This window comes from Trematomus bernacchii, unplaced genomic scaffold (genome assembly GCF_902827165.1).
Source record: "Trematomus bernacchii unplaced genomic scaffold, fTreBer1.1, whole genome shotgun sequence".
NCBI classification, from domain to species: Eukaryota; Metazoa; Chordata; class Actinopteri; order Perciformes; family Nototheniidae; genus Trematomus; species Trematomus bernacchii.
In genome coordinates this window covers 7,874,888-7,894,963 of record NW_022987727.1, presented here as the reverse complement: position 1 = coordinate 7,894,963, position 20,076 = coordinate 7,874,888, and the positions used below count along the sequence as shown (strand labels likewise).

General features: G+C 39.7%; 2 protein-coding genes across 4 annotated transcripts in view; both read left to right on the top strand.

The window, feature by feature from the left end:
* The window catches only part of slc26a6 (solute carrier family 26 member 6), a 28,163-nt gene extending 22,081 nt beyond the window's left edge, over positions 1-6,082 (top strand). For both annotated transcript variants that reach the window (XM_034144587.1, XM_034144586.1), the window contains 3 exons: positions 2-56; positions 1,039-1,178; positions 5,101-6,082. In XM_034144587.1, the coding sequence (XP_034000478.1) occupies positions 2-56; positions 1,039-1,178; positions 5,101-5,124 (219 nt within the window). In that variant the 3' untranslated portion in view covers positions 5,125-6,082. The remainder of the gene's footprint in view (position 1; positions 57-1,038; positions 1,179-5,100) is intronic.
* Positions 6,083-7,232: 1,150 nt separating this feature from the next.
* mgll (monoglyceride lipase) overlaps positions 7,233-20,076 on the top strand; it is a 41,240-nt gene continuing 28,396 nt past the window's right edge. The window contains exons 1-2 of one of the 2 annotated variants that reach the window (XM_034145032.1): positions 7,233-7,474; positions 9,241-9,376. In XM_034145032.1, the coding sequence (XP_034000923.1) occupies positions 9,249-9,376 (128 nt within the window). In that variant the 5' untranslated portion in view covers positions 7,233-7,474; positions 9,241-9,248. Of the gene's footprint in view, positions 7,475-9,223; positions 9,377-20,076 lie in introns of those variants that run through there. The other variant, XM_034145030.1, reaches the window with a different exon arrangement.

Here is a 20,076-nt window from a genome sequence, read left to right as displayed (position 1 = left end):
GATCCAGAAAGACTACGGGGAAATCGGTATAGAGGTTGTCCTCGCTGGCTGCCAAAGTAAGTCCCTCTGCAATAATAACATTTGAGTGGATTTTTCAAAACACAGAAATATCAGAGAGGTTATAAATCTGTTGAACACCAACACCAGAGCAGCTATACCGTTTACATAACTTCATATGAATATAGATCTACTTTCTGTATCAATGTTACCCAGAAAATAAATTATCCTATCTGTTTTGTATCTATTAAAACTGCATTTGCCTTTATAAAATGATTTAAATCTCTCTCTTCCATTGTCATCATTGGGGATCTCCTGACATTTTGATCATAAAATGAGATTTCTTTGTCCCAAATGCTGTAGAACTATCAAGCATCTATTTATTCATTGACATTCCAGACCCACTTAGCCACAACCCATTTGGATTCATTCAACAACACACATATTTTTAGCTGCTTGATGTTATGGAAACATTTATGTGAAGGAAATAGTTTCAGTAAACACTATTCCATGTTTTCCAAATCTGGAATGTAAGGCAATTTGGGGTCATGAAAAGATTAGTATGCGTCGTAAGGATAACTAAAAAAGGAAATGGCTGCCATGGTTGGGTTATTGTGTTGAATAAAGCATCAACCCTGTGACTTTTTACACTGTAGCCCACAAATGTGTTTTCTAGCTGGAGAAAATGTGGGTCTCCAGGGAAAAACTCTTTCAACCATAATGATCGAAGGCGTCCAGTTTATTATATATTACGAGGATCAGCAGCTCTAAACATGCTGTTGAAAGCCCGGAATGAGAAAACATATTTATTGTGAGTGTTAAGGCTCGCAAAGGGATGGTAAAAGATATTTACGCAGCCCTGAATTACAACGAGGTTCAATACACAGGAGGACTATTCCTCTCTTTCTGACTCCTTTTTTCTTTAGGTTCTTGTTCTATTTATTCAACAACATTTTTGTTTACTTTATCTTCTTTGATAACTCTCTATTTCTCCCCTTAATTTCATTCAAATTCTCGTCCTCTTATACTTGTGTTTTCCAGCTGGTGTGGTGGACAACATGCAGACTGGAGGTTTCTTTAATGACAAAGTGACAAAGGCCTGTCTCTTCTCCTCCGTCCATGATGCCGTTTTGCACTGTCAGTCTGCCAGGACGCACAGCCAAGATGAGGCCATGTACTGTGTGAGTATGCACACACGCACTCAATCAGACACTTCATCACAACAAAAAGTACTGAACTGTGCAAGTTCACTTTTTTTTATTTCTATAAAGTTACTCGACAGGGGATATACAAGACGGAATTGTTAAAAAGATTAACCTACTTTTTCTTTAAGTTTGGTATGCTCAAAGAGAATACTATCAATGGGCATCATCTACTGTTACTATAGAGAACATCGTATCTAGAGGCATAACCATATTATACTTATTGTTGTTCTAATAAGGAACAAAACCTCGCAGCATTATTCAATTGGAAATGTGGTGTTGTGTATTAAATTAGTTTTATAAAGCCTTTCCAATAATGGCTACAGAACTGCTGTGCTCCTTGAAAGTCACAGTTGACTTCTCTACTCAAAACAGCGCAACAAGATCAACACACTGACATATATCCTATAAAGGTAATATTGTAAATGTGTTAGTGAACAGTTGCCACTTTACATTGAGTTGACATGGAGTAACATTATCATTAATTATCATCCGAGTTCATTCAGCAGTCAGTGGTGTGGGGATGATGTATTAAACTCTTAATATCCTAATGGACAATGATTAAAACGTTTCTGGTTTGGTTCCTTGATCCTCAATCTGCAGCGTGGCTTGGACTGCTGATTGAAAAGGAAATGGGATTTACAGTGAAAAACTATATATATATATATATATATATATATATATATGTATGTATATGTATATGTATATGTATATGTATATGTATATGTATATGTATATATATATGTATATATATATATATATATATATATGTAGGGGTGTAACGGTATCCGTATTCGTCATGGTTCGGACGTCACAGCTCGGTTCATGCAGTCACACGAATACGCCTTTTTTTATAAGTGGGAAAAAAAGTCTGTGGCTGCGTCTCAGGTCAGTTATTTTCATTTCCTCGCTCCTCGCTCCTCGGTATCACCGGAAGTTGATTTGTCTGCGCCATCTTGAGTAGCGTCCCATGGCGCTTATTTCTGCCGGAGGACCGAGGAGCGATAACCGAGGAACCACCAGACCATCCTCCGGTGAAATCCTCAGATACTCGCTCCGCCCCCTTACTGTGTATCGCTCACTGATTGGACGATGCAGCGCATGCACTGATCTGATGCTTCTTGACATGAGAGAAGTTTACCAGCGGAGTGAAGAAAACACATGAAACTCACGAGAGTCACTCCTCAGTTTATACTGTGTTTTGTTTCAATGAATGTATCATTCAGTTACAAATATGTGATATATCTGAACAACAAAGTGGTCAAAAATGATTTTATTCATTTATTGGAAACGTTTTCATGATCGCTTTTTTCGTTTATACATTTTAAGAATGGCGTTTATCTTTTTTGAGAATGAGTTCTTATTTTATTTTATTTATTTGGGTCTAAAACAGATGATACAAATGTATATGTCAGTAAATGTGTACTAACAGAGGCGGGGGTGTGTGTGAAAACAACGGGGACAGAGCTGCTGCCAGACATCAGCTGTGCGGTGTCATCACAAACGGACGTCGACTCCTATCCTCGAGACTTAGTCCCGCCCACAGGAGATGCGAGCGGAGGAGGGGAACCGAGGAGAGAGGAGGGGATAAAGCAGGCGGTTAGAGAAATGAGAACTCCTCTCCTCTGAGCGGTCATTTTAAAGAGACGTCCATTAATGATGACAGGAGGCACAGCAGCCCTCTGTCTGATGGACAGATGTGTTCATGACTTTTAATTAATTGACAGTGCGGTATAATGAGACAATAACAGGCTACAGATGCGGACATATACACACACATATATTTATATAAATATATACAATTTCAGAATCAAACAAGTATGAGAGCACTCTCATAATAACGTAACACAATCAGAGACTGGATATACCCCCCCCTCTCTCTGGTCGCTGAAATGGGGAATTGAAATTACGGGCCAAAAGTTGTATTTACAAGTATTAAGTAAGCATAGGACACCAAACCAACTGAGACCTGTCTGTCCGCCGCATCTACGCACTGTACAACACGCACCTACACACTGTACCACACACACACCTACACACTGTACCACACACACCTACACACTGTACCACACGCACACCTACACACTGTACCACACACACCTACACACTGTACCAACCACACACACACCTACACACTGTACCAACCACACACACACCTACACACTGTACCAACCACACACACCTACACACTGTACCACACACACCTACAGCTCCTAAAGCATAATCGCTCGCGTCCGGTTATACTTCACTCGCGTTTATGTCCAAATCTATCAGATCTTGCTAGTTCTAGTTAATGATACTGCCTGCTTATCAAAGGACCTAAACAATATGCTGGACGCAAAGTATAGCGCAGCATAGAGTGCCACAATCATAAATCTATCGATCATAAATCTATAGATTAGATTTATGATTCGAAAATTATAAAAGTAGGGTAGACATGTGGAGATTATCTGACTGAATAAAACGTGATCCGTCTCTTAAATGTGTGTCAACCACAGACCTTATTTCCAGCTATTTTCCAAAATTCTATGGAGAAATTGCATTGGTTTTTTGTCGAAGGAACCGGAAGGTACCCATGTGCAGCTTACTTCCGGGTTTTAGGACGCGTCACTGTGGCACTCTATTATGCATATGTTTATATGAGGGGTCAAAATCCCATGCTCATAAAATGCTCATATATTTGTTTCTCTTCATTCCCCACGCCTCAAAATAAATAAATAAATATACCAATTTTAGGAAAAGTAACGAAGTTTGAGCATTGTGGGTTTTATATTAACAGAGTTACACATATTTCAAAACGCGAAGTGTAATAACTGTAGTTTGCCTCATGATCCTCAGTGAAGCACAAGCCCATGTTTCTCACTAAATTGTAAGTACAACTTATTAAAAAGATCAGTTCAATGTCGTCTTAGTGTTATTGCATGATGTTGGAATTGGTTTGCCATGAATTTAGTGATGGATTGTAAACATTTGAAATGTAGCAAGTGTTTCTCAGTTACAAGGTTGTTGTTTTAATAAATCAGACACCGATGGTGCAGCGCTGTACTCTCCCTCTTTATATAGGCTTTTCTTCCCTAACACATTGTTTCTGCGCTGATCAGGGGGTACTTGGCTGCATTTCTTTTTCAAAGGGGGTACATTATTGAAAAGAGTTTGAGAACCACTGATCTAATGTATACACCTGTGCTTGCAGGGACGACTGTATATTATTCAGTGTGCTTTTGTTTTAGTTTTACTGTTTGGTTTGGTGCGTGAATTTGTTTCTGCTCCCATAAGAGAGCTCTAACAGAGAACAAAGACGAGGCACTGATCCATGAAAAACAGTTTACAGGAGCAAAGGCTTTTCATTGGGGAGATAGGGAGCACAAACACACACACACACACACACACACACACACACACTGTACCATGCATATGCAAATGTCTAAATACATTCATGCATACAGATTCATATTTGCTGCCCATAATGTATGAATACAGGAATGTACATGAGAGAAGCAATAGGTGGGTTTGGAAGTCCATCTGGCCTATAGTGTATCTCCACTTCATTCAATTTCACAGAAGCATTTCAGCACCCCCGAGGCACACCACAAATTCAATATGTAACATTGAACCTAATGCAGTGAATGCATTAAACCAGAGGGCAAAGTAACAAATAAAGATTTGAAATAGTTTCAACAATTATTTTTAAGAGAGCGGCCTGCTTAGAGACAGTTTAAAGCTAAATGTTCACAATCCTGCTCTGTTCCTCCTCATTAATCTCCAGTGAGACGTTCATGCAGCTGCAGAGAACAAGAACAATCTGGAAGGCATTTTGACAATCTCCTATCCTCTTCATCCTCTTACTTTGTTCCTGTCTTGTTCTTCTGTGTTTTGATTTCTCCTTTCTTCTGTTTCACAGGAGATCCCATCGACACACTTGTGAGCTGTGAGAGGAACGATGGAGGTTAATTTGAAGAAGTGACAGAAACTGTGTCAGTATGAGCATTTTATCCAGTGAGCTCCACAATTCTAGGAGTCACTTACACTCCAACTTGCAGTCGCACACATTGTAGCAAAGACAATTACAACTTAGTACAAACATGCAGTCAAAAATCGAATAATAGCTTAAGCACACACACACATTAAAAAACATTAAATTAGTTTGACTTTATTCAGTAACAAAGCATACTTGCTTGGAGGGTTTATGTATGAACAAATCTGCCAATGTTCATGTACTGAGTCACAAGCCTTTAATTGAAAAGGATTGTTATAATCCTTTCCTGTGAAGATGTGTGAACTTGGTGACGCAACAACAGGAAATATCCAAATACCTCTGGACTGATGAAACTGATGCCTCCCATATGGAAGCAGGGTGTTCTCCCTTCCTGTCTCACTGCGACCAGCAGCTTCAATCACAACCAGGCTCCCGTCCGCACGTTGTTTATTTCCAAATGTGTTCAGGGAACTTGTTTATACTGTATAAGGAGTTGTTGATGATGCTCATTATAGTAACTCAAGCAGAGAGAATGTAGCAGTAGGAACGATCACAGAGGAAATCAAACCCACAACCACCCCAGATGTTCCCATATTGTACCAAACAATAGATAATATTGTTAACCTGTTGTGACCGTGAGTCTCTTAAGAACATTATTTTTTACAGATACAATCCATTGTGTGTTGATTAGAAAATGTAAAGCCACACATGGCCATGGAAACGCAAATATGATTCAGAAATTGATCACTTTCATGTTCGCTGTTTTATTTTTGGAAGAATAAGAAATGTCTATAAACAGTTAGAGAGGTGGATAGAGAGTCAAGTCCACCACAAAGATTATCAACAACAGCAGTCCTCTGGTAACTGAAACCAGTAACAATGAGTCATTGTTTATTGGAATTGTAACACTGAATCATACTTAGTTGTAATAAAAAAACACTATTTTACAGTATTGGGTTTCATTTAACATGCATTTTATTGTCTTGGGCGCAAGGACTGACATGTGTTTCTCCATGGAGTCATCTACAGAGTTTAACAAACAATTCATGTCTAAAAGAGACTTGAGTTGCTTTCCAACCATTACCATTTTTCTGTCCCGTTATATGTGAACTTCCTTTTCCTTTCACTTCATTGTTCAATCTGACATCGAAATCACTTTTCAGTTTGAAGCGTTGTTGTCCTTCTGCCCTTAACAATCAATAGAAAGAAAGGCAGTTATCTAGAGGTCTGGAACCAGGATAGATCTTTCCAAACCTTGAAACTGCACTAATCGAAACGTTTATAATCATAATGGATCATATAAGGATATGTTACATGAAAGGGGTTCTTAGTCAGATTTATCACCAACTCTGCAGTTCTTCTCACCTCTAAGGAGTACAGAAGATCTGATAAACCCGAGCTGAAAGAGTGAATATTGGACCAACACTTGTCAGGTGGCCAGAAACAGGATTTCAAATGAATGCTTATATTGCTCTGTTGTGTAAATACGCAACTGTTGGCTAACAAGTTTGTCTGAACATAAAGGCGCCCCAGTGGTGTTAGCTTGAGAACAAACAATAGCTCCAACAAACCCCCAACCATAACACATTGTGACACCTGTGTGTATGAAATTACATTCTAATTACATAATAACATCTAACATCTCCACTATAAATCAGTAGTTAGATAATGTAATATCATGTTAACAGCTTGTTCTGCTGCCCCCTAATGACCAAAAACAAACTATGAATGCTGCTTTGACCTAGTATTTTGCTCACCTTAACCAAAAATGGATAGAGGTGTTAGATCCCAACATTGTGTATTCATAATTGTTAATGTTTTCTTTGTCATGCCAAACAATGTTCCTATGACCTACCAATAGGATTTTACAAACAAAATGTCTTGTAATTTTAGTGAAGAGAAATATGTTCTGTTATCAGGTGGAGCACTGCAAATATTAAAAACATAGTGGCCCATCCTCATATGACGCTATTTACTCAGGAACATCAGAGGGTCTGGTATTTACAAAATGTGAACCATGTGGACTCAACCTTTTTTACATAAAGTGAGGCTAACGGAAGGGGTGAGAGGAGAGCTGTACCTCCGCCTCTGGGGAACATTTGCAATGTGAGTGTGTGTGTGACGGAGAGAGAGAGAGAGGGTGTGTGTATGAATACTTATTTAGTTACAACCCAAACGGCGCTGACTGCATTCTTCCCTTAGCGGGTGGCAAGAGAGGAGTGTCGGAGAGAGGGACATACAGAGGGAGAGAAAGAGTCCGAGAAGAAGTCGAAACTTCACTGCAGACGCTCCAGCACAGGTTGGTCCTATTTCTACAATATATTTTTTATTATACCTGATTATGGACTTACAATAACAAAAGACTCCAGTGTATTTTATCTTAAACATCAGCATATTTTCCATTTACTCTTTGGTTTGAACCATGTAACTTGTAATTTGCTGAGATGTTTTCACATGTCTCAGCTTCTCTGGCTTCATCATTTGGCTTTTCGCATTAAACCTGCAGACAATAACATTGATGGCCAAGCGCGTGTTTACTACAGGTGCAGTGACATCGATATCAGCACAGTCCAGTTGAATCGATTATTTTAAAAGGCTGTAATATGAGCTTTACTTAAAACACTCTTATTGCAAACGTTTGCCTTCTTCCAGGATGCATGCAGGCACTAATCGCACTGCTGACCCATTATGTAGAATATTCCCATGCATGAAGGTGTCACTGATGGTTTCAGCAGAGATGAAAACAAATGGCAGTTCCCAGCAATAATACTCACACATCCTACAGTGGGATTATTTCTACATGTGGACTGCACACTTCTCACTGTTATTCATGTGTTCTGTTATGATCCTGTCATATGCAGCTTAAATTAATGAGCCATATTTCCCCGCACAGGATTGGCTGCAAAGCAGAAATGTTGCCTGTCAGTGAGGATAATAACACTGACAGACGCGCGGATTGATCTGTTTTTCTATAAAGCTCACCAACAGTAAATCACATAGTTTAGTTATGTTTTATATTTGTCACTTGCGACCACCTATAATACTGAAGTACAATTTGGGTTGTCAGTAAAACTGAATTTCGAAACCCGATCCCCTCAGGAAATAGCTCCACACCATGGCTATTTTTACCTCCAGCGTTTGCCCCGCGTGCACACGGTCCTGTTCATTGTAATGCTGCACATGCCTTTTTCATGATGTAGATGTCCATTATATCCAGCTGCACCTGATGATGCTGTGGAAAGCCTCGTGTATAATGCCATGCGATGGGGAGGGGAAGGGGGTGTGTGCTTCAGAGAAAAAGATGAATACATACTGAAAATGATATGTGTGTGTGTGTGTGTGCGGTTCTGCAGAAGTATGCTGGAGAAATATGTTTGATATAACTGATTTCTGTTGTGATGTTTTTAAGCCTTTATGCCGAGGAAGCACCATCACATGTCCGCGTGTGTGAAATAGATTTTTCATTTTTTATACATAAAGATAGACAGAAAACATATGTTATTGTACCCATTTAACATCCATTCAGTTGTTATATAATATCATACTCCACTCTTTGTGAATGTTTAATCATATTATTTTATTCTGTAGTTGTTATGATTTGTTTTCTTCCCTTTACTGTAGGCTATTGTGCACGTTGACAGTAGCAACACTGCTTTTAATGTGTAGTTATTGCAATATAATAATATTGGTATGGATTCCGATAGACATAGGGAAGAAAATAAATAGAGAGAGAAAAAGAAGAAGAAGAAGAAGATAGAAGGGGGGCTTTTGTAAAACAGAGAATATGGTCTCGTGACGTAACGGCGGTTGTTGCGGAAGGTCTGATAACATTGCCTATAGTGCGCGTGTCCGTATGTGTGTGCATGCAGCTCAGGATTCCATCAATCATATCCTAACGGACATACCGTGTCTTTAGCGATGCATGCCTAACACGCGCACAAAAACCAGCTAATAAATAAACAATGAACGCCGCGACCACCGCCAGCTGCCTGCTCGTCGCCGGCGTCAGTTACTACTTCTACCGCAGCGATGTGTTGATGTCGCTGCTCCGTGTTTTCTCCGCAGACTCCTCCATGCCCGAGCCGGGAGCTGCTCCGCGGCGGAGCCCGCAGGGAGTCCCCTACAGCGACCTGCCGCACCTCGTCAACGCCGACGGACTGCACCTGTTCTGCCGCTACTGGCAGCCCGCCGGCCCGCCAAGGTCAGTGGAGAAGCTGTTTGACTGTATGGTGTACGGGCTATGTGTGTGAAGTAGGCTACTGGGGTCATTTTAAGTGTCGGTTAAACTGTAATGACCCCATTATCATGTGTTGGTGAGGGATGTGACACTGTTCTCGTGGTTGCTTTCAGTCCTGGAGTAAGTCACATGGAGTTAAACTTTTTTTCCCGAAGTGTGTGTGTGTGTGTGTGTGTGTGTGTGTGTGTGTGTGTGTGTGTGTGTGTGTGTGTGTGTGGCGCGTGTGTGTGTGTGTGTGTGTGTGTGTGTGTGTGTGTGTGTGTGTCATACTTGCCAACCTTGAGACCTCAGAAATCGGGAGCATTTCCAAAACCACCGCGGGGGGTGGGGGGGGGGGGGGTGCTAGTGGATCGCCGGAGCTGTATTAGATGCTTATTGTAGTTGTAAGTGCACTGCCCTGCGGCCTGTAGCACCACATGTGTGGGCTGGACCTGTATTTTACAGGAAAGGAGTGAGCAGAGGGTAGAATTGTCTATTCTTGTTCTGTTTGCTGTGACTATCTTCCTCACCCTCTCAGACTTTCAGTTGCGCACGCTACGCTACCATGGAAACCAAACAATGGTGTAGCTGTATTAAAGTCCGAGTGGAAACAGTCCTGTGTAAATCTGATTTTGTCAGAAATCGGGAGAAATATGACCCCGGGAGGAAACCGGGAGAGGGCAATGAAATCGGGAGTCTCCCGCGAAAATCGGGAGGGTTGGCAAGTATGGTGTGTGTGTGTGTGTGTGTGTGTGTGTGTCCAATTTACAAAGGGTATGCCTACTTTGTTGGGCTGTCACTCAGTAACTCTGTAATAAATACCCATGCAGACATTTGGCCCAGCTCCATGCTTATAACAATACATCATCCATCTTCTTTATTTTAAGTCATATGACCCTTTTTATATAAGTACACTTATACACAAAGCTATGTCAAATTAGACAACAAAAGCACATTAGACGCAGACAAATACAATTACCTATTGCAAAATGGATATGTAATAAATCTGCATGGTCTTATCCTAAGCTTGGTAGAAACATTTTAATTATGTAAATCTCCTCGTGACCACCATATGCACCAGGGACTCATACTGGGTCATGACCCCGTTTTAAGAAAAAGATTGAAAACTGTTTCTAGTTCAACCCACTCAACAAGCTTAAACATTTTGTCAACACATCAAACAGTACACCTACTTTACTGTGGTTGGATATTCTCTTGAGCTTAGAGCACAACAACATGCAGGAAGTTACAGGTAACAGCTGAAAAAACGGATTTATTACATAACTCACTTGTCAATATTGCGTGTAATAAAGTGATTGTTGCTTCTCCCAAATTACATCAAACAATACAACCAGATGAATAATGGGTTCAGTTTAAAAAACCAACATGCTTTTGCTAGTGGATCATTCTCTGTTTTTGAGGCCCCTTTGCTATGCACTCCGCTGTGGAAGTGCATGAAACCAAAGACAGATGTCATGCTTAACCTCGCTTACAGACCACATAGTTGCATGTGGTGTGAAGCAAAGGCGTGAAGGGATGTGTCAGAATGGCCCACAAAACATTTTTCAGTGCTGTTGCTGCATTTTTGCTCAACAAACTGCTGCTCATTATTCGGCAGTGATTGTCAGAGAATAATTTGCCCTGCATTTCCTCTTTCGCCCTCTGACGAAGATGCCCAGCCTTGGGCAGCATGCTATCTCCCTTAAGGAGGGGCTGCCCTAGCATTTTGTTGTTGTTACCAGTTTATGACCAGGCAACTCTCGGCCCGAGATAGTTATTGTTGTGGGACACCTGGAACACATCCTTCTCGGGGTGTAGATGACCCCGAGCCATAAGCGACAACAAATGTGATTCAGTGTCCCTCAGCTGTTTAGTCTATCTATTGAAGAATGTAGATTATTACACTCTGAACTAAAACGTTGAACTACAGAAGGGTTCTTCAGAATTGATTTGGCATCTCAACCGTGTGGTCAGACCGTGGCCCGTGATATGTCTTGTGAATTCTCCGGCCGAAGCTCCAAATAAACCGTCAGTGTTTGCCATCAAAGCTCCAGCTCTCCATCGTGTCTCTCTTTGAGTCCTGACTCCAATTGCTTCAGAAGTTTCCCCCACAGTGATGAGTAATTTATTCTTTATTTGCATGCTTGTATACCTGCAGATATGTGTATGTGGGTAAACCATGAGAGTTTGTTTTTGTGGTTGGATTGGGTTTCTCTGTCTGATGCACTCTGCCAGCTCTTGAGAACATGAAGATGTTCATGATTCTGCATGGGCAGTGTGACAAACATTTGACCACATAATTGCCCATAATAGCTCTGATGAGTGAGGCTTAGCTGTGGTCACACAGAAGCCCTTTTTCCAGACCCAAGCCCTCATTCTCCCATGAACATAAATCTACTATCTGCTCATATATTTCAAGCATACTTGGAAATGTATAACTGATTCTAAAAAAGTTTCCTACTCCTCCTGCCAAGACATCCATAGCCCAAATAACACATTTGATTGGCACACCATGGCAGGTTTATTTTACTTCTTCTTTTTTGGAAGTTAAAAGCTGAATCACTGCAGGCTTAAAATAGCTGCAGATCCTTCTGTGTTGTAACTGTTTCAGAGCCAAGGCTTTGGTCAGCTTATATAAGAGCGATATCACTGGAGGCCAACTGGTCTGAAAATGCATGAAGTCATGGTACTGAGAGGCATGCAAAACTCCACGAATTGTTTTGTACTGTTATGTATGATTAGAAGCTCATTATGACATACGCTTTATAGCCGTTCTGTACATTGTGCTTAAATTCAACCTCTCTGTTGCCACAGAATGTGAGCATTCTGCAAAGATTGGTTTGGATACTGCAACAGAAAGCGCTCCAAGCTCCAGTTACACTTTAACAGTTAAATTCTTCACTGAAGCCCAGACTAATTAAAAATATTTAAGCTGAGCTAGCAGCTCCTAAAAGCTGTGTCTGGTAGGTTTACTGCACGTTTTACTAGCTGACAAAACCGAAGCTATTCAGTAAAAGTACACCCTCATCAATACCCCAAACTGATGTATTGGTCTCAATATGCTGTTGAATGCTGTGTTAATCAGAATATAATCGTTAGTGTGGAGGAAACTTCTGTGTAGTAATGCATGGAGTCACCGACTCAGGAAGGAGACACGGTGAGAGTTGGAGCTTTGATGTCAAACACTGATGGGTTTATTCAGAGTATTCGGCCGGAGGATTCACATCACAAATCAAAGAGTCAGAGGTTCTGACTTCACGGTAGAGTTGCCACGTCAATTCTGAAGAGCCTCTCTCTATGCTAGACCTTTTAACTGGTTCACAGAGAGAAATCAACATCTCTGAAGGAGTAGACTAAACAGCTGGGAACATTGAGCCACCTGCGTCCGACACTCATGGCCTCAAGGATTTCACATCCTAGAGTCCACAAACACCGATAAAGAAGTGCCTCAGTGTTCTCACAACAATTACCCTTCGTGCCAGTCAAGTTGACCGGTCACAACCTGGTGACAACAACACATATGGCACCAAGGCCTTTCCTTAAAGGAGATAACAGATGTCAGAGTAAAAGGTTAGATATCTAGAATAATTATTCCTTAACAGTTAGTAGTTCTCATGGGAACATATTTACCTCGAAACCTCTTAATGCTAAATCCCAGCTATACACACAATATTATGTAAGAGTAAAACCTGCTGAGCAAGTTCCACAAAACGAGACACTCCAGCCTGTTGTCTATCGTACAGCCTACACTTGACCATGAAATAAATACTCTGATACACTATACTGTTGTATCACAAACTGCCCCTGCACTGGTGTGTCACACTAAGTTTCATTTGGTCTCAGTAGATGCAGACTCACAGCAACCCACTCACTGCAGCAGTCAGATCAGTAATTTAACACAACGTGACTAAGCGTATCAGAACCCAATTCATGAACTCTTCTAGATGTAGCTTATCCAGAAGCTTATTGCATTATAGGTACATAAGACTTGATTGTAGCCGTTGGCATGAATGGTAATTATACATTCTTAGTATACACTGTGGATGCTTTTAAAATACAAGTTTCACCATTGTTGAAAATGCTATACTTTATGGAAGGATGGATACATTTCTGAAAACGTAAAAAAAAAAATTCTTCTCACTTTTATGATAAGAGTGGTATCATATCAGTAACAGGAGCAGCTGGTGCAGTGATACGCTTTGATGATCAAAAGTTAGAGATTTAAAATGTCACTGGTTTTTTTTGTGACTTTTTGTCTTCAGAATTTGGCTTTTCTTTTTAAATCATTTTGTGACATTCTCACTGAAGAGACTTGCCCTATATATTTGCCCTAGACTTCTGCTTTCAGACATAGACAATTATGAAGTTATTACCCTATCCGATAATAATCCAATGTAGAGGCAAAAATGTAATATTATACATTATTTTATATATATTAAATATTTATATATGTATTTTTATATAGTCTTAAAGTTACAACCAGCCCTTTGAGTGCAATCATAATGCTAATGTGGCCCGTGATGAAATTGAGTTTGACACCCCTGGGCTAGAAGGTTAAAGCCAAGCTTTTTACTGTTTGATCCTTATTCTCAATCTAAACTAATGGGAAGGATCTATTCAATTTGTGTTCCTTTTGTTAAACAGCAGGGTGGTGAAGATGCCTTGAAGAGGTTTGATAACCTTGGTTGATTATTACTTTACTCTTGGCGCAAAAAATGTTTACCGATAATGATATTGTTTCACTAATTTTACAGATCAGGTCTTCAATGTGTCTTCTTTCCAAAATGGTTTTGGTTAGATCGCTGTTTAAACTGAGAATTGTTCCTAGTAGTTTTATTTTTGGTCGTAGCTGGATACACATTTACTTAATGCCAAACGTATTGTCTTACAAAATGAAGCCATTAATGATTAGGATTGTAACTGTTGGCACTGAAGTAAACTATTTATAATTCCTTTTTTCATGACCATCATGACAAACAGACAAAATGTCTGAAAGATACAACAATACAACTTAGAAAGTAATGCAGAAATTCATTTGAAATCTTAATTAGTTTCTTGTTTGTATGAGAAACAGATGGTTCAAAGTTCATTAACTCCTGAAAAGTCCTTTTACTAGAACCAGGAAGTAGGTGAAAGGTGGAGGGGAGGGCCACAGCAATGATTGATAGATGGCCCAACAGGGGCTTTAAACCCATGGAGATCAGCATATCAGCCAAACCAGAGTCTGTATTAAAGTAGTATACTGTACATATAGTAGGGCTGCTCAATTAATCGTATTTTAATCGCAATTCTGATTTTGGCTTGCAACGATTATGAAAACAACATAATCGAAATAAAACGATTATTTTTATTTTTATTGGTTTTTCAGTTGAATTATACTTAAAGTTCAGGGTAATCAACTGTTAAAAGCATACTGTTCAAAAAAAAATTTCAATAAATGGATGTTTTCAAATTAAATGGATAATCGTTTTTAATAATCGTGATATCAATTATTGACCCAAATAATCAAGATTATGATTTTTGCCATAATCGAGCAGCCCTAACATATAGTATATAGTTTATGCATTATTTGTAATGGTCAGCAGGGCAAATACACTGGTGGCTTAAAAAGGACTGATTGTGTAGAAGTCTATGAGAAAATAAGCTCTACTTTTCACTTGATTTATCAGTAAACATGGTAAACATAAGTTATGTCCCAGTCAGAAGACTTCAGTCATGAAGTCTTCTTTATAATGCATGATTTCCATTTTGTAAATTATGGTCCCATTTAGAGTAAAGTAGACAATGAAGCTGGGTTTCAGGTTTCAGCAAACTGTTGATTGACAGCTCGCAACCGCGCAACATTGCATATCCCTGCCTGGTTCCAGCCTCTCATCCAAATACTGTATGGTCACCTCTGGGTGGGAACGACCAAAGAGACAAACTTAAGGCTTTAAAACGGTGTTCCACAAACCAATGGGTGACGTTTCACTTATTTTTATACATGAGTCATACATTCTTTGCACAGAGCACATCTCCACCATGAAAACCACACTCACACGACTAACTGTCACGTACACTTTGTGTCAAAATGTCACGCTGCCATTTCTGCTGCTGGTGTCTCGATGATGTTCCTTCCCTGTTTGGGTTCCTGGTGTCAGGCCATTTGATTTCCCTGCTTCCTTCTATCACTGTTACACATGTCAGTGGAGGCTACTTTACAAAGATAAAGCTCTATAATGGCTCTCTTCATATTTGCACTTGGGGGCAAATTTGGGCTGAGTAATGCACTATATTAAATATTAGGACCAATTGTATGACCATAAAACTAATTTAGTAGGTGATCCCAGAGCCAGCTGTGATCTTTCACAATTAACGAATATAAGAAAAGAAGAGGGGAAACAGATAAGTTAATTTTAGCTTCTTATTCCACTGTTCCTCATTTTCACAATGACTTAACAATTTTAAAAGGATTTAACAGTAAGCTAGAACTATTACTGCATCATTGAAATGACAGTACAATTAACAGCTTAACTGTCAAATAAAATGAGACATGGATTGTTGTAAATAATCTGTACTCTATATAACTTTTTAGGATTTCTTAAATCAAAATATTATACAGCATTAAATGTAATTTAAAGTAGCCCGTGGGGAAAGGAACATTTTGCAGCAGCAAGTAGTGATAAGATGCCGAAAAAGCAAAATACATTTACAGAAGAAAACTGGAAATGGGTTATGCAAACATCCAAAGCTTTAAAATATAGAGGCGACAGCATGGGATCAAAGGTAGTATATTATTTAAATTGTTAAGACATTAACATTAACATAAAACATGTAATAAAGAAAGGCATGTTATTTTTCATTTTAGCAGCATTAAAGCATGTTAACTGAATCTCTAAATGAAAGATAAACTTCAGTTGTAAGTGTTTAAAGGGGCCCTTTTATACTTGTTTCAAGGTTTCATAAGTGTATTATTAAGTGTCTCCATGCTTTAATGTTCAAAAAGCTCTTTATTTTTCTCATACTGCCTGTGCTGCAGAACCTCTTTTCACCCTCTGTCTGAAACCAGAGCCCAGTCTGCTCTGATTGGTTATCTGGATGGCTCTTCAATGATTGGTCAACTGCTTAGCATATCATGCACAATGTGTTGAAGCGCAAGCCAATAGATGCCCGAGTGTTACATAGTGATGTCACTAAAACAAAAGAGTCCAATGGAGGCAATTCAGGCAGCGGGGGAATGTGGGAGAGAAACTCCATCTAGCGTACACTTTTGGATTTTAGCCTTTGCAGACTATTTACATGTACAAAGACCTACATACTGTAACACACTACAGGAAAAGAAAAAACTGAAAAGCATAATAGGGCCCCTTTAAAATAGTGTCTTGACTAGGGATGGGTATCGAGAACCGGTACTAAGTCAGTACCGGTAGCCGATTGGACGGTATCGGTATACCGTTAAGCTGCTGGACAAACGGTGCTGCTATCGGTATATGAATTACTTCCTTAGTTTAAACAATTCTGGTTGGTTGAGAACCCTCATCCCGTGTGACGTATCCGGTTTGAGTACCTCTGATTGGCCACTGTGAATGCCACTCGTCATCTCTCCTAACAGCGCTCTTATTATTGTGAGACTCCCGGGGGCAGACGCAACATCTTGCAATAAACAGCGTCTCAAGGCTTCTTAACATTTAACAACCTATTCATGATGCATACCCACTTAACGGGAAGAAACTCAGCTAACAGACGATATTAACCATTTTTACCTACACGGAACAGAAGTCCAACACCAAGAGTCTAAATCAACACTTAGCGAAACGGGCTAACGGGGCTAACGGCTACTTTAGCACATAACTGGCAAAAGCTATCTTTTCTACGTCATGTTACACTGTCAAACACACACATACCTGCTTGGTATGACATTGAAAAAGTTACATTAAATAATAAATACAAATAAATTACAATAAAATGACTGTTGTTTAATCTTCACATCTTGTAATCATGTCTATAATTTTGAGCACCAAATTATTGAAAAGTATCGATAAGGGTATCGAAAAATACCGGTATCGTTAAGCAGTATCGGTATTGATATCACTAAAATCCTAGCGATACCCATCCCTAGTCTTGACTATTAATAATTAACGCTCTTAAACTCACACACTATCACTTATGCCATTTTCTATCTAACTGTGGCTGAGAACATCATGCCATTATATAATGTCAAACCCTATCACCACCCTATCATGCAGATAGGTTGTGTGTGATGTTCTATGCAGATAACAGAGTGTGCCGTTTGCTTGTTGCGTCATGAAAAATGTTCCTCCCAGTTGTTAGCAAAAGCTTTTTCATTATGCAGCGTAACATTTCCAGTATTCTCTTTGGTTTACCTTTCAGTATGACTGGTGTAAACTCCCCTTCTGTGGCCGCCTGCTGTTTGTCTGACTCCACTTCTCTCCATCGCACAGCAACATCATCTGTCTCTGTCTGTTGTGTTTTCTGTGCAGCACACACACACTTTATTTTCTGTACCAGTTTGTCACACTTCATCCTTCTCTCCGACTCCATCTCATTTCCCACCTGTCACTTAGTTTTTGTCTGTCATATCCATTTTGTTTCTGCTCCAAGTGTTTAATATCTCACCGTCACCTGGGACTTTACGGGTTCTTACAAAGCCTGAAGGGGTCTTTAACACCTTCTGAAATGCCTTGAATTTACCACAATACACTGCAGCTGCTCTGGCAGTGTGATACTGTAGCTGACAAGATAACTGTAAATAGTGTAGCTAGATTTTTGTATTCAGTTTCTAACATCTGTTGACTTTAAATACTGTTTGGCCTATGCTTAAATATAATCTATTTGAAACTAAACAACTGTACTTTACCTTATACACTTTCTCCTTTCCTTAAATTGTTGCCTTTATATATCCATACACACCCCTTACTATACTACCCCTATTACTGTACATTCACTGAGTCTGCACTTAACAGCACAGATGTGGTCACCCACCCACATACATACATACATACACACAAATACATACTTTGGGCGACTCTTTGCTCAGCAATTTGTGGTTCTTTTTCCTACACTCACACTCTGTTAGACACCAGATTAGAGTAAAGGGACACTGACACGCACCATTTAGTTCTGAGCAGTCTAAGTCTATTAATCGTATTAAAATGCCAGTCTTCAGTCGCTCTGTCTCGTCTTCTGGCTCCTGTCCAGTCTGGAAGCATGGAGCGAAATCCCTTCAGTGCCAAGAATGAACCTCCTTGGTATGTTTAAGAAAAACAAAGGCACATCAGTAACACCTATCACATGGTGTTGAACAATCCCCCCAGCGACCTGTCCAAATCAATATATTCAAATGTCAAATATAATGTCTTTGAAGTTGTTCTGCCTGATTAAACATTGCCCTGCCCAATCAGGTGCAACAAAGGCAGGGTGGTATTAGCCTTTTGCAGCAGCCATTGACCTGTCCTATTAGTCAAATAATGTCTCCATTTAACTCAAGTAAGCCATCGCCGTTTGAAAGAGAGCAAACTTCATCAGCTGCTTGGAATTAAGCCATCATTCATTTGATCAGTCACACCTGTGCTTTGGCTGCCGTCACATGTCAAATATCTTTGGTGAAAAAGGGATTTTGTTCTGCTTGTAAACACTGACAGTATCACACACTTCGATCTGCTAGTACATTTTTATTAAACTTTTCATGACGATCCATGATGCAGATTACCGGATTCGTTCTATTTGCGGCACTTTAGCTCTGTCAAAGTTAGCACCAAAGCTCTTGTGCATTTTTCTCAATAATCTACATGTTTCAGAGGCCTGTAAAGATGTTTGATAGAAAAGAAAACATAACGCAAAATGAACTATAGGTTAAATAAAGAATTTAGGCACATAATGTACATGACTGCAGATACAGTATATATTACGTTCTCCTTACTAAACTTTGCCTCATTGTTCCAAAGTAATGAAATGTAAACATAATTTAATTAATATTTTTCAACTGTTGAGCTATGAGCTTCCTAAATACCATCAAATCTGTTCAATTGGAGTATAAACGCTTACTAAGGGGACTATAACAGCCATCAGACATACTTTCCATTTGTATTTATAGTTGAATTTTTAAGCTCCTCACCATTGGATGTTTGTAATTATGGTGATCGCAGACAATTAGTGGGTCCCCTTGCAGGAATAAAGCAGATCTTAACAGCTCTGCAGGTTTATTGCTCTGGATGGTGGTTATGAGGTCTCAGCAGTGAGCGCAACTGAGGTAAATAGCCAGGTTGTTGCTTCTTACAAAAAAAAACATGTAAATGAAATGGATTATGTTTTGGAAAATAATGGAAAAGTCACAGAATTTCACATCAAGGTGAGAGAAATCCTACAAGGATTTGGTCTCTCCTCATTATGAGTGTGAGTCTCTGCGCATCAGCCTCTTGCCTAAAATGCCTGAAATATTCAGCTTTTTGTGAAACATTCACAGTGGAAGGTGCAGAATGTGGCACTCGAGCACAGTTGGCAGGTCTGTGAGTTCCTCAATAATCTTGGAGCAGCCAGTCAGCATTGCATTAAGGGGATTAGGGTCTTGGCTTTGTTTTGGGTCTGCGGTTGTTTGGAGTAGCTCTGAGTAGAGCAGGGGGAGGACCAGACTCTGTCTCACTCTGCGAGAGTTTTAATAAGGCTGGTTATAAGCCATGTTGTTCCAG